This window comes from Bombus vancouverensis, chromosome 3 (assembly GCF_051014615.1).
Source record: "Bombus vancouverensis nearcticus chromosome 3, iyBomVanc1_principal, whole genome shotgun sequence".
NCBI lineage: Eukaryota > Metazoa > Arthropoda > Insecta > Hymenoptera > Apidae > Bombus > Bombus vancouverensis.
Window position 1 is genome coordinate 11,601,678 of NC_134913.1, and position 12,663 is coordinate 11,614,340.

The 12,663-nt window shown below is 35.0% G+C and overlaps 1 protein-coding gene across 3 annotated transcripts in view; it reads left to right on the forward strand.

Moving 5' to 3' along the window:
• Pgant5 (polypeptide N-acetylgalactosaminyltransferase 5) overlaps positions 1–12,663 on the forward strand; it is a 40,181-nt gene that overhangs the window by 23,498 nt on the left and 4,020 nt on the right. For 2 of the 3 annotated variants that reach the window (XM_033349064.2, XM_033349065.2), the window contains exons 2-5: positions 8,478–9,307; positions 10,010–10,328; positions 10,847–11,024; positions 12,063–12,243. In XM_033349064.2, coding sequence (XP_033204955.1) covers positions 8,689–9,307; positions 10,010–10,328; positions 10,847–11,024; positions 12,063–12,243 — 1,297 coding nt within the window. In that variant the 5' untranslated portion in view covers positions 8,478–8,688. The remainder of the gene's footprint in view (positions 1–8,477; positions 9,308–10,009; positions 10,329–10,846; positions 11,025–12,062; positions 12,244–12,663) is intronic. The other variant, XM_033349066.2, reaches the window with a different exon arrangement.

Below are 12,663 nucleotides of genomic sequence, written 5' to 3' on the forward strand. Positions count from 1 at the left end.
GTGTACTTTCAATGTCACAGTCAATGGCTTATTAACTTCGGAATAAGGAACCTACAAGTATTAAAGTGGTATTTGTACGTACTTAAAACACTCGAAAATATCCGAAGATTAACCTTTATTATCGATAATCGTGGCATCTCTTCAATTGGATTTGAGATATAAAAATACACAAGTACTGAATGGCCTTCATCAAACGAAACGAAAATTTCTTTCGTATTTTTAGTCATTGAAAATTCGTATACACATAATTAAACACATTCTTCGTTCCATTTAAACAATTTATTCATGCATAAATTATTTTATTATATCCATATGCATCAACGTAATACAATAATTCTATATAAAGTAATATGTAAAACAATTATACTACATATTATTATGGCCAAGATTTTCAATTAAAAAAAATTCTAAACGAATATCCAAATTTCGTCTCAACCTCAAAATTCTCGAATATCCTAGAAAACTATAAAATACGAATTATTCGTTCGATACGACAAAACTACACCTTAAAGTATCTCGTACTGCGATCAAAAACAATTATTTGAAATGTTAACCGAGCCAAACTTCCATCGATCCTCGTGTATCACGATTTCGAATTTCTCGACAGCGCTGTGTCAATTAAAATAAAATAGTTTCCGAGCAACTTCGGTTGTTCCTACCGAAGAACCTTTCACGGGGTTGCTGCGCGAAATCAAACAAAATTCCGAGAAGCCAACGTAAAGCGTAAAGTATCGCGAATTCGCTGGCGGAGCTCGACTCCAGAGTATTTTGTTTGACATTCCCCATCCATAGGGTCGAAGTTCGTCCAGCCGCTTATTGCCTGTGCAGACTTGGCTGCAGCCTGAAGCCGAGTCCTCGAGGCGAGTACTCATCAAACTTCGTGCATCCCACCGGCTGTGGCTGGTTGGTTGCTGGCTGCTGCGCGAAACTTGCATTCCTGAATGACAAACGACTAGAATTTTATTAATACGAGCCGCTTTGTCTTTTAGCAAAATTGTCCACATGAGTGGATGAGTTTGAAATGAAGGACTATAACGGAACTTTTCAAAATATCGTAGTGAACTTTTTCACGGAGGTCTCATGCGGAGGGTTTTCTTTTAACCTTTTTACAGGTGAATTTCATAATTGCAGAGGGGATGGCTAATTCTCATTTGAAATATGTTTGTGAATATTAATATTGGTATTTTGAAGAAAATCCAGCTCGCTTGTGATCGAGTTTAAAATTAATTGGAGCATAAAGAATTGCAATGAAAGTTGTAGAAATTGCTGTGATTCTTTCATGGAAGTTTTGCTTGACATTCCTTAAGAATTTTATCAACGACAAAGTCGATTCTTCTTTCTACTTGATATACGCATCTCTGAATACTTTTAACAAGATTTCCCTCGTCAGTGGACGAAATTAAGATAGAAGAATTGCAAGGAAATTTTTCTGAATTCTAATGAATCCTCTTGCGAGCATTAGATTTTCTTTTAACCTTCTCACAGGTGAATTTATTAATGTCAAAGACGATAATTAACTTTTTACTCGAAGAAGTCTGGATTTTATTGTAACGCGTCAAACAAGCTTTACCACTCTTGCTACTTGCATTAAAAAAAAAAAAAAAAAAAGGTAAACCTCGCGTGGTAAGCCCGTTTCCGTCGCATGAATTTTCTCGGTAGCAAGCAATTATCAACAGTTATTTACCGCGACACTCTATATCCCGATCCCGATGAAAGTGAATGATATGACTGAGACTTTAATTAATTAGCATCTGCCAGGTCTGCCATTGGCTGCTGCTGTCTGCTCGAGTCGTTTTCCCAGCTACGTTCTCGTTAGACTATTCTCTCGTGTGTTGAGCACAAGCACGTGCACACATCCACGCATAAATTTGCCAGTTACTCGTTTGTTTCCACAAATTTCCACGGAACACATGCAACGTGTCACGATCGCTCGATCATTATTATAATGGCGACAACGAGCTCGAGCTTCTCGCTTTCTGTGCACGCTCTTCTCGCAATTCTCTGGATCTCACTGCAGGCGGCCTTCTAAGCAGCTTATGAACTGTATAAGTAATAGACCCCATTCTCCAGTTCTGCTCTTCCTTCCGCTTCTCTTGTTGCGCCTCTTTTATCTTGCCTCGCAGCTACCTCTGGGAATAGAAAATTGTTTCTACGCTGGTTTAGACTACGGCCAATCAGGCGTCTGAGAAATGGTTAATTTAGCGAGACGAGAAATCTCTGGATTTCGTAAGAGCTATGGGATGAGCACTTTGAGGATAATTGCTAAATTGGCTTTTGGCTTTCTCGTGATCTCGCATGACTACGTTTCGAAAGATCTTGTTTCCTTCTTCACTTTTTAATACGAATCGTTGGTATTTTTACCGGCTTGACGGAAGGATGAAATAATCGATGAGACGAGGAAATCAGGAAGTTCTTGCGTTTACTGTAGAAATTGGAATAGAACGTTGACGATGGTCGATAACCTGGCTGCGAGGTTCCTTGCTTTCTGTGGATATGTATCTCGTTTATCAGATTTTGCTTCTATTAAAATTTCATCTGTACAGAAAAATGGGTACTTTAGGACGATGAGAAATTTTTTGCGATCGCTTTTCTATTAGGTTGTCCGAAAAGTGTCTGTCTGTTACAAGGATGCATCTTTATATAAACATGAAACCTAATCCGTGGAACGTTGTGATGTTTATCTTGATAGGACAAAATGAATCATACGTAATTGGATAAAATAATATAAAACGGAAACTTTTCGGACGACCTAATACTTTATACTTATTTCTCCTGATTTTAAAACGTCCTACATTCTTCTGGTAGATTTGCCAAACTTTGGAACTTTCTATTTAATGAATTCGAGAATACGTTGAGATAGGAATTGGTATTCTTAATATTTGTTGCTTTTCTAACAGGTTTTGAAGAAACACGTATTTTTGCGAAACTAACGGAGAGCTAACTAGATTTATTTAGAAATTCAGTTAGCAAGAAGAATCGAGAAAAGAACATCCTCTTCAGATCGATATCACGTCCCTAGAAGTCTAATTACAAGACAAAAATGCAACGCCACTCATATCGAAGGAAAACTCGATTACATCAATTGCGTTACAGATTTATTTTAATTATACCCTTCCAATTAACACTTGTTCCTGCTGTATCTCTTCGTTCCACTTCATAACACTTGGCAAACAGAAAATTCTCTCTCCTGTCCTCTCGCAAGATCAGCAACAGATATAAAGTCGTGCGGTGAGACTTGAAAATATTCGTAAACTGGCACGTGTGATACTGTAAATTAACAATAAAAATCTATTTATTATAACAATTTTATATCACATCTAACTGAGATAATAATCTTTCAGATATAATTTAATTGAATTCTGTTTCTATAAGAGTCTGTAAACTTGGATCGCCGAAGCAAGATTCTACAAATTAAATCGAGCTTCGTTTAGCTGGATTATGTCGAACAATATTTACAATTCGTCAAAAGTAATTCTTTAAACGAATTCTTTACAACTATATAGCATTAAGATCAAACGATTGTGTTCTTAAATTATCTTGAATTTTGCTTAATGGATATCTTATTTATATCTTGCTGTTATCTTCTTCATCGTACATATACTGTTAGATATGGTTAATTAACACATTTTATTTCGATAAAGTTAACAACTTTTCTAAGATTATTTGTGGAACGAATTTCTTTAAACTATATACGATCTACAGGATCTCGTAATGAATAAATTCTGTTCCAACGTCATTTTTAACTTTCTGCCTGGATATCTATAAATCGCGCGCTCCCGCTGTCAATTAACTTGCTCCGTTTCGATAAAAATAACAATGTCTCTGTAAAACAATTCTAAAGAATTGTATAATAATGTAGAAGAAACGAATATCTATAAATCTGACGATGCTGATAATAATCTTATTCCATTGTCGGGACATCGACGAAATAAATTTCTCTAAATTATATAATATTTGTCATCGATTCACTTTCCAGTCTATTTCAAGAAATGTTATTTTTAATATTACACGTCCAATCTTCGAAACAAACTCCTATAAGTCTGACAGTATCGTTAATTAAACTACTCAACCGTTCTAAAATTATCAAAACGAATTGTTTCGACGTGTGATATTTATGATCGGTTCGCTTTCCAATTTTTAATGCGATTCTTTGTCTCATTTTCCTTTTTTTTTTTAATATTTTTATTTTTTTTTTTAAGTAAACCCTAAATTACATGATATTTTTCGTCACGTTTTATTCCGACAGATTTATCAATTTCGTTAACGAATGTTTACAACTTATCTCGCTCTTGCGATCTAATAAAATATTATTACGTGCATTTTTATGCCACTATACAATAGTACCATAAATCTGTCAAGTCCATAGAAAAAGTAGGTTTATGTATATAGCAGAAAAATTAGAACAATGGCATATCTTCTTATATCTTTAATTCGTAAGACTTATTGCTGGTCGCATTCAAATAAAGTATAGATATGGAAAGAATAATAATAACAATGATAACAGTCGCTTATGGGTTTTCATCTATTGCGACATTATCTCGACAGCTACAAAGATTTTTCTTCTTCAATTTGTCTTCTTACCAAAACAACAAACGAGTTATTATCGTACTATAGTAGCAGTATCAAGTATTATAATTGAAATCGAATAAAAATCCATTTGAATACCTTACAACGTTACCACGCTATATATTTTCAGTTTCCATAAAATTTCAAACTCTTTTATGCTTCGTGTTGCACATACACAACATATTGTACTTTATTTTACGTTGTACATTAATAAGTTTTTAATTGATTAAACGATAAATGTATTTGTCTTCGGTAAAATTAGTCTCAAAGTTTATTGCATTATTTATTTTCTAAAAAAAGAAACTTCGTTTTAAAAAAAATTCTATTGCCTTGTGTCCTCTTTGAAAAATTTTACAAGAGAAAACCAATATGTTCCAGCATGTTTTTCTTATCGATAAATAATAGAAAGAAAATTTAGTAACAATATTTAATAGCAATTTTAAAACAAAATTACTTGCCGCGAGGATTAATTAATACCAGAACTACCACACCAGTCGAATTGATTGGTTTTACAAATTTATTTTCAAATTCCTACTTCGTGTTATATTTTTCCCCCCAATGATGTAACAGGTTTCGCAACGATAATTAAAAGAACAATATAATGAATTTTATTTTCTTTTTTTACGTATTCCAACTGAAAATAATTTTATATCAAGCCTACTTATACCAATAGCGGTCAAAATGACTGGTGCTTGTCCAAGTGTACAAGGGTCCTGCAATCTGTTTATCGAAACCCAATTAACAAGTTTCCTCGTTTTCTACAACTTCGCACACGTTTTTCATTCGATATGATGATATCAGTTATCAGGAAAATTCCGGATCGATCGCTACATGCTAATGCTAGAAATACCACAGCAGTCAAAACGACTGGTTCTACAATTTTATAAATTTGCCAAGCCTCGTTTAGGGACCATGGTCCCAGATGGACTAATAATACCAAAAATATACTATATAACATGAAATTCCTTCCGTAATAAAGTAATAAATCAATAAATATAAAACTATTCTATAGTTACGTATTTTTTAAAAGACCAGTCATTTTGACTGGTTTTTTGATGCTTCGTGTTAACTATCGGTAGTTCTAGCGTTGAACCGTTTCGTTCTCGTACTATTTTAGATTATCAGGAAAAAAAGTCGACAATTCGTTGGAATATAGCTCCATCAGAAAAATCGCAAGTTAGCCAATTTCTTGCTCAGCTTTTACCGTCCTCTTGTTCCTTTCTAGAGCCATAAAAAAGCTGACCAGCCGGTGAAACAGCCTCTCGATCCATCGCCGATCAAAACGCATAAAATGTGGCACAGAACTGTCTTTGTTCCACGCACTCGAAATCCCGCTTCGTTCAGGATGAGTTCGCCTCTTTTTCTGCCCATTCATCCGGTGTAATATTCGCGGTGCATCGACGAGAACACTCGCTACGAACCGCGAGAATGAAAAGCCAAAGATATAAAACGTAAGAACGAGCACAGTGTGCGCTTAGGTGTCGCAGAAGTCTGTTTCACTTTGTTTTCTCTTTCTGTCACGCGTGCAGATATCGTTTGAGTGATATGGTGCTTGAGTTTCATGGACACTTGTATAGTTGTGCAAAAAAAAAAAAAAGTTGTAATGACTGATGAATAAGAGATACTTTAATAATTAAAAAAATAATAATACACGGAATATGATTCGAGAACTATAATACAAGTTAAAGGAACGTAATTTTTCACGCAAAAATGATAAGTCGATTTTCCGTTCTATGGTTGCCTTTCGACAAAATTGAAATTGATAATTTGTCGAGTACATTTGCATTTGACTAATTTCTCACCGAACAAGAATATGCAATTGGCAACAAATTATTCCGAATGCAAAAGTAAATTGAAAATGTAGATAGAACGAGATTTTTTCATTTGATGTCTCGTTTATAAGGAAATTAAATCTGAGACCGTGTCGGGCACGTGCGATTTTCTGAAAAGCAAGGCATCGTACGAAAGCATTTTATTCCGTGTTTTCCACTTATTTTCGCGTCGTTTCTCATTGTATCGCGATTTCGAAATCACTCTGTATATTTGGTTTTCGTAGCGTCAACACTGTAAACTAGATCTCGCATACCGAACCTAATTCCTCTGGTAGTGTAGCCTTTCGAAAAAATTCTCCAATGCTTACGAATGATTTCACTGATGATAAGTCAAAAATTTCACTGCACAAAAAAACGAACGAAACGTCAGTAAATAAAAAACTGTTATTCCATCTATTTACCCGATACTTGTGTAGGAAAGAGGCAATGTGCCAGTAACTGAAAAATGAAAAGCTATTGGCTTGGCAACTAAGTGATTGCGGATTTTGTCATTACCACCTAATTATTATATTATATTATATTATATATTATATTATATTATATTATATTATATTATATTATATTATATTATATTATATTATATTATATTATATTATATTATATTATATTATACTACATTATATTATATTATATTATACTATACTATATTATACTATATTATATTATATTATATTATATTATATTATATTATATTATATTATATTATATTATATTATATTATATTATATTATATTATATTATATTATATTATATTATATTATATTATATTATATTATATTATTCGACGTATGCATATATTTACACAATACCAATGAATATAACTAAACAATAAACAAAGTAATAATAAATAAAAGAATATAAATTTTATACGAACTTCAATTCAACGCTATTCAAGAGATACTTATGTAATACATATCGCGAGAAACGAGTAGAAACGAATCGATAATGGTAAATGGTCCCCCATATATTATGCACGTGATAAAATAAACGGCCTCGCGTGACTTCCGGTTCGATTGTAACCCGCAAGAAGTCTTACAGGAGTCGAAACGACGTTTAGCTGGCCTAGCGTTACACACGAGAACGAATTATTTGTGCAGCACATTAAAATACTTATAACAGGCTGTTTAACTTGAATGGCTGGAACGAGTGTTCTATCTATTTTGGCGAAAATCAGTGGCTCGATTGCAGCCTCTGTAGCGTTCCAAGATGAATTTCAAGCTCGTTTAGAGGATTCACTTTGCTCGAAGGATTAATCTCGTGGGGATCGAAGTTCGTTTTGGGTTTGGTGATTCGTTGGGAGGAAAGAGGGGGCTCGTGCATTGTATCATGAGATTCTGATACATCGATGGACGTGTACTCGTCTGTGTTAGACAACTATCTGCAATCTGGATTATGCGAGAATTAGTGAAAATGGTGAGTCAGTTACGAATAGATTTCAGAATCGTGGATTGTCATTTACTTAAAATTCTGTAGGCGTTAGAGTAGGTTCAACCTTGATGTTATTCTTACTTCTTCTTCACGTCTCTATGTCACTTCAGATATCTTCCTTTTTATAAATACTTCGTTCATAAGAAGCGTGGAATACAGAAGAACTAGCGAAATTCTATGGAATACCAAGAACAAATATTTTGAAATTATCTATATTTTAATGATACCTATCGAAATATAATATTCATATCGGATTATACAGGATAACAACAATTTAAAGAATTTAAGGAAAATAAAAATTAGTCGAATTTTCCATTTCGAAGCACAACAAATTTACACGAAGAATTCTTAATCCCAAACTACTGTAGTCTTCAAACTCTTTCAAACTTCTAAATACATTCCTTCCATTTGAAAACACGAGTTCTCTCTCTTCGCTAATATCTTCACACATCACCCAGTACAACGTTCAGAAAAAATAACCGATAAAATCCTTAACCAACTTAATCCATTTCCAAACTACCGTATTCTTCGAGTACCTTGAAACTTCTGCAACTCTAAATGCCAGTACGCATTTTGTTCAGCCCAGAAACATCGCACAGACCACACTCGCAAACTACAATTTCCTTCAAATTCTCCGTTTCTTTCTTTCAGATCACGAAAGTCTTAGCCAGCGTAGTCATGTAATTCGGTGGATCACGATAGCTCACAGTGTGTCTGATCTTCCCTGAGTGACGGGTAGCCGAACGGTCGTTGAACGGCCGGTGCACAGAACGGCCTGGTCGGACAGGAAGCTCGTCGCGTCTCCAACCGCGAAGGATCGGGTGATGAGCTCAGGGTACCAGGCGACCGGCCCCGACACAACATGTTCCGCTCTAAAATTCGCATTCACACGTGTCGAGTGATACTGCTCACGTCGCTGGTATGGTTCCTGGTGGACGTGATGGTGCTGATGCACTATTCGGATTGCATCGGAGGGTCCGGATGGGGTTGCACGGAGAATAACAAACAACAGCAAACGTTAACCGAAGAAAATTTACCTCATTCGAAAGAAGCTTTAATGAAAGAAGAGGAACAGATACAGTCGGCTGGACAAGCGAGCAAAAGCCGATACAAACAATCGGAATTACATTTATGGAGGCCAGCTAAGGTCGTCCGAGAGAACAAAGGGATGCCTGGCGAGGTGGGTGCGGCGGTACACATTTCGCCGGAAGACGAGGCCAGGCAACAGGAGCTGTTCAAACTGAACCAATTCAACCTGATGGCCAGCGATATGATCTCGTTGAATCGGTCACTCAAGGATATTCGATTAGAGGGCTGCAAGACCAAGAAGTACAACAAGTACCTGCCGGATACTAGCATCGTGATAGTGTTCCACAATGAAGCATGGAGCACGTTGTTGAGGACTGTTTGGTCGGTCATTAATCGGTCTCCGCGTACATTGTTAAAGGAGATCATATTGGTAGATGATAAGAGCGAGCAAGGTGAGCCTGAGAATGGTTGGTGGTAGAGGAACTGGGATGGTCTGGTCTTGGGAGTGGTCTGAATAGATGGGTGCGGTTTTGAATGAGTTCATGAGGTTTTGTGTTCGTGCGCTTCTCCAGTAGAGAAACCATTCCATTGGTGGCTAAATCTAAGGTTAACGTGTATACATTGGTTAAAGAATATAATAGCATTTTTAAGTTTAGCATCGTGTTAGATATTTTTGTTTCGCTTTCTTTGAAGAAGTGAAAGGGATTATATATTCTATATATATCTTATAGATTCTAAGATACTTTTCTATATGCTTTCTTATTTATATAATTGCCATTCTATCTTTTTTTTTTTTTTTCTATATTTTAAAATATCTTTCATTCGGTCTAAGCAAATTGTGTAAACATTCTGAAAATCTTGGACGATTGCACGCTTTTCTTTCACATTCTACTTTCAAATACTCGATCCTTCTGCTGATTTCTAACATTAGAAACTCAACCCAAATGATTCACAATAAACATTCACACCAAATGTCTAGAATGTGAAAGTAGCAGGGAAACGTAGCGTTATATAGAATTTAATTATTGTCAAGTCAACCAGTTCCTACTGCCGCAATGGATGTATTATTTTTCAATATTCAGTCATTGTGATCTAGTAAACATTGCTTTCACTTCTCTACGCTTTTTTGCTCACGCCATGCACTCGATTCGTAGATCACTTGAAGCAAGACTTGGAGGACTATGTAAAAACGTTACCGGTCCCTACATATGTGTACCGTACAGAGAAAAGATCTGGTCTGATCAGAGCTAGGCTCCTTGGAGCGAAACACGTGACAGGACAAGTTATAACGTTCCTAGACGCTCATTGCGAATGCACAGAAGGTTGGCTGGAGCCTTTGCTATCCAGGATCGCTGAAGACAGGACAACCGTTGTCTGTCCTATCATTGATGTGATTAGCGACGATACCTTTGAGTACATTCCGGCCAGCGATATGACGTGGGGTGGTTTCAATTGGAAACTGAATTTTAGATGGTAAGGACCACTCAATTGACTTTGTGAACAAAGTTCTGTGGCTGAAGACTGGGATTTCCCGATGTGACAATTTCCAAGAGCCGAGGTCATAATCACTTGAGTTCATGTCTGTACATCATTACATAGCTATTTGTTATATTTGTTTCATGCTTGTTTAATAAACAATTTAATGTCGAACGATTTCTAAAAATTAAAGTTCTAATGACTCGAACTACATTAGATTATGTTCAACTTTATATCTAAAGCAAGGCCACTATTTCTATATAATTCCTATGTATTTTATCTTTTTAAAATTATCTCCTATATTTGTTTTACATTTGTTTGTTAAACAGCTTACTTACTACGAGACGATATCCAAAAATTGTAATTCTAATGATTTAGGCTATGCGGATTATTTTTCAGATTACCTTTAATTTTTAGCCTTTGTTCCTTTATTGTCATCTTCATGACAATATTTTCTACCGATAGATTGAATTTTTTCATTCATTTACTGACGCGAAGTTTCGTTAATCTTCAAGGTACAGGGTGGCGCAAAGAGAAATGGACAGAAGATTAGGAGATAGAACAGCCCCTCTGAGAACACCGACGATGGCCGGCGGTTTATTTTCTATTGATAAGGATTATTTTTACGAATTGGGAGCGTACGACGAGGGCATGGATATTTGGGGCGGTGAAAACCTCGAAATGAGCTTCCGGGTGAGTATTGATCGATGACAGTATTTACTTTATGCGGTCAGACTATTTAAATGAAAATGAAGTTATAAAACGCGAATAAATAAAAGTGTTTTGGTCATGGAATACGTGCGTGTGCTATTCAAATTCATATCTAGTTAATTAATAAAATAAATAATAATAGCAGTAAAATAATAGTTAATAATTTATATATATAAATCGTTTCTTTATTTTTTTTTATCATTTGCTTTCACAGCTAATTGCTCGTTCTTAATGCTGTTGGCTCGATGAAAAACTTTCCTTTCTCTGTTATCTATCTGTAGCTGTTTGTTCGATCCTCTCTTGTGTGGCAGAACTTTTTTATTCGATAATTAACACGAGAATTTGAAGAAATTAAAAATACAAAGGCTCCTTGAAAGTTCTAGAGTTAAAAGTAATCGATAATTTTGATCAGAATTGGGCGCTTTGTCTAAAATAATTATCCGAATATTATTAATTCCATTTCATCGAATAATTCATCCGGATAAAACTTGTTCATTATATCCATAACAAATTATCTTCTCCATTTCATTATCATTTATTGAGATAATTAACAGGATAATTATTGTAAAATTATTCAAATCATAATACAAATAATCGTTAATTGTTTTTGCCCCCCCCCCACTTAATTTTGTAAGCGTCTCTCGCGCTTCACGCATACTTAATTAATTGCTGGGTATTATTATTGATATTATTTAAATAGCACTAACTTCTCATCGCCGCAGTGATTACTATAACTAATTTAATAATAACAATTCGATCAAATTCGTAATCGAATAAAGTCTTATCCGGATAAATATCTATTCGATCGGATAATTTTGATTTGTTACTTGCAATTAAAATTTCTCGTTTCTTTATAATAAATTATCGTGAAAAGATTTTGCCCAACACCGTTTGTTACACACATTGGATTTATTTATTAAATAATCTAGTGAAACGTTTGAGTTTGTGATCCCAAAATACACAGGGGGTTTAGCTATGGACATTTTCATCTTCATTTGTGAAGTCATAAGTACCTTGTAGGTATGGCAATGCGGTGGGACGTTAGAAATCAGTCCATGTTCACATGTTGGACATGTGTTCCGAGACAAGAGTCCGTATACATTCCCTGGTGGTGTCAGCAAAGTAGTTCTACACAATGCGGCTAGGGTGGCCGAAGTCTGGATGGATGAGTGGAGAGATTTTTACTATGCCATGAACCCAGGTTAGATAACAGCGTGTATCATTTCATTTGTATACTTTGTTTTCTTTCTTAATTCAAGTATCAATTAATAGACAGTTAATTATAGCTAGCCAATTGATAGTCAATTTGTTGAGCCTCCTCGAGTTTTGCCGTAGAGAAGTGTGCATTTTTCTTTCTTTTAATTATCTACAAACGAAAATATATAACAACGATAATGTACTGTAAGAAAGATAAAGAAAGTAAGAACAATTGTAAGCTTAACGTTTGCCATCACATGCTAAAAAATTGTATAAACTAAAAGTTACATAAAATACATTAGTATGTATAACTTAATTAAGAAGTAAGATTGCGAGCATTTACATGTACTTGACGGGTATCTGATACAACCAATGCTATAATATTATTCAGATAAAAACGTTGTATTATAGCACACTTTTTTAT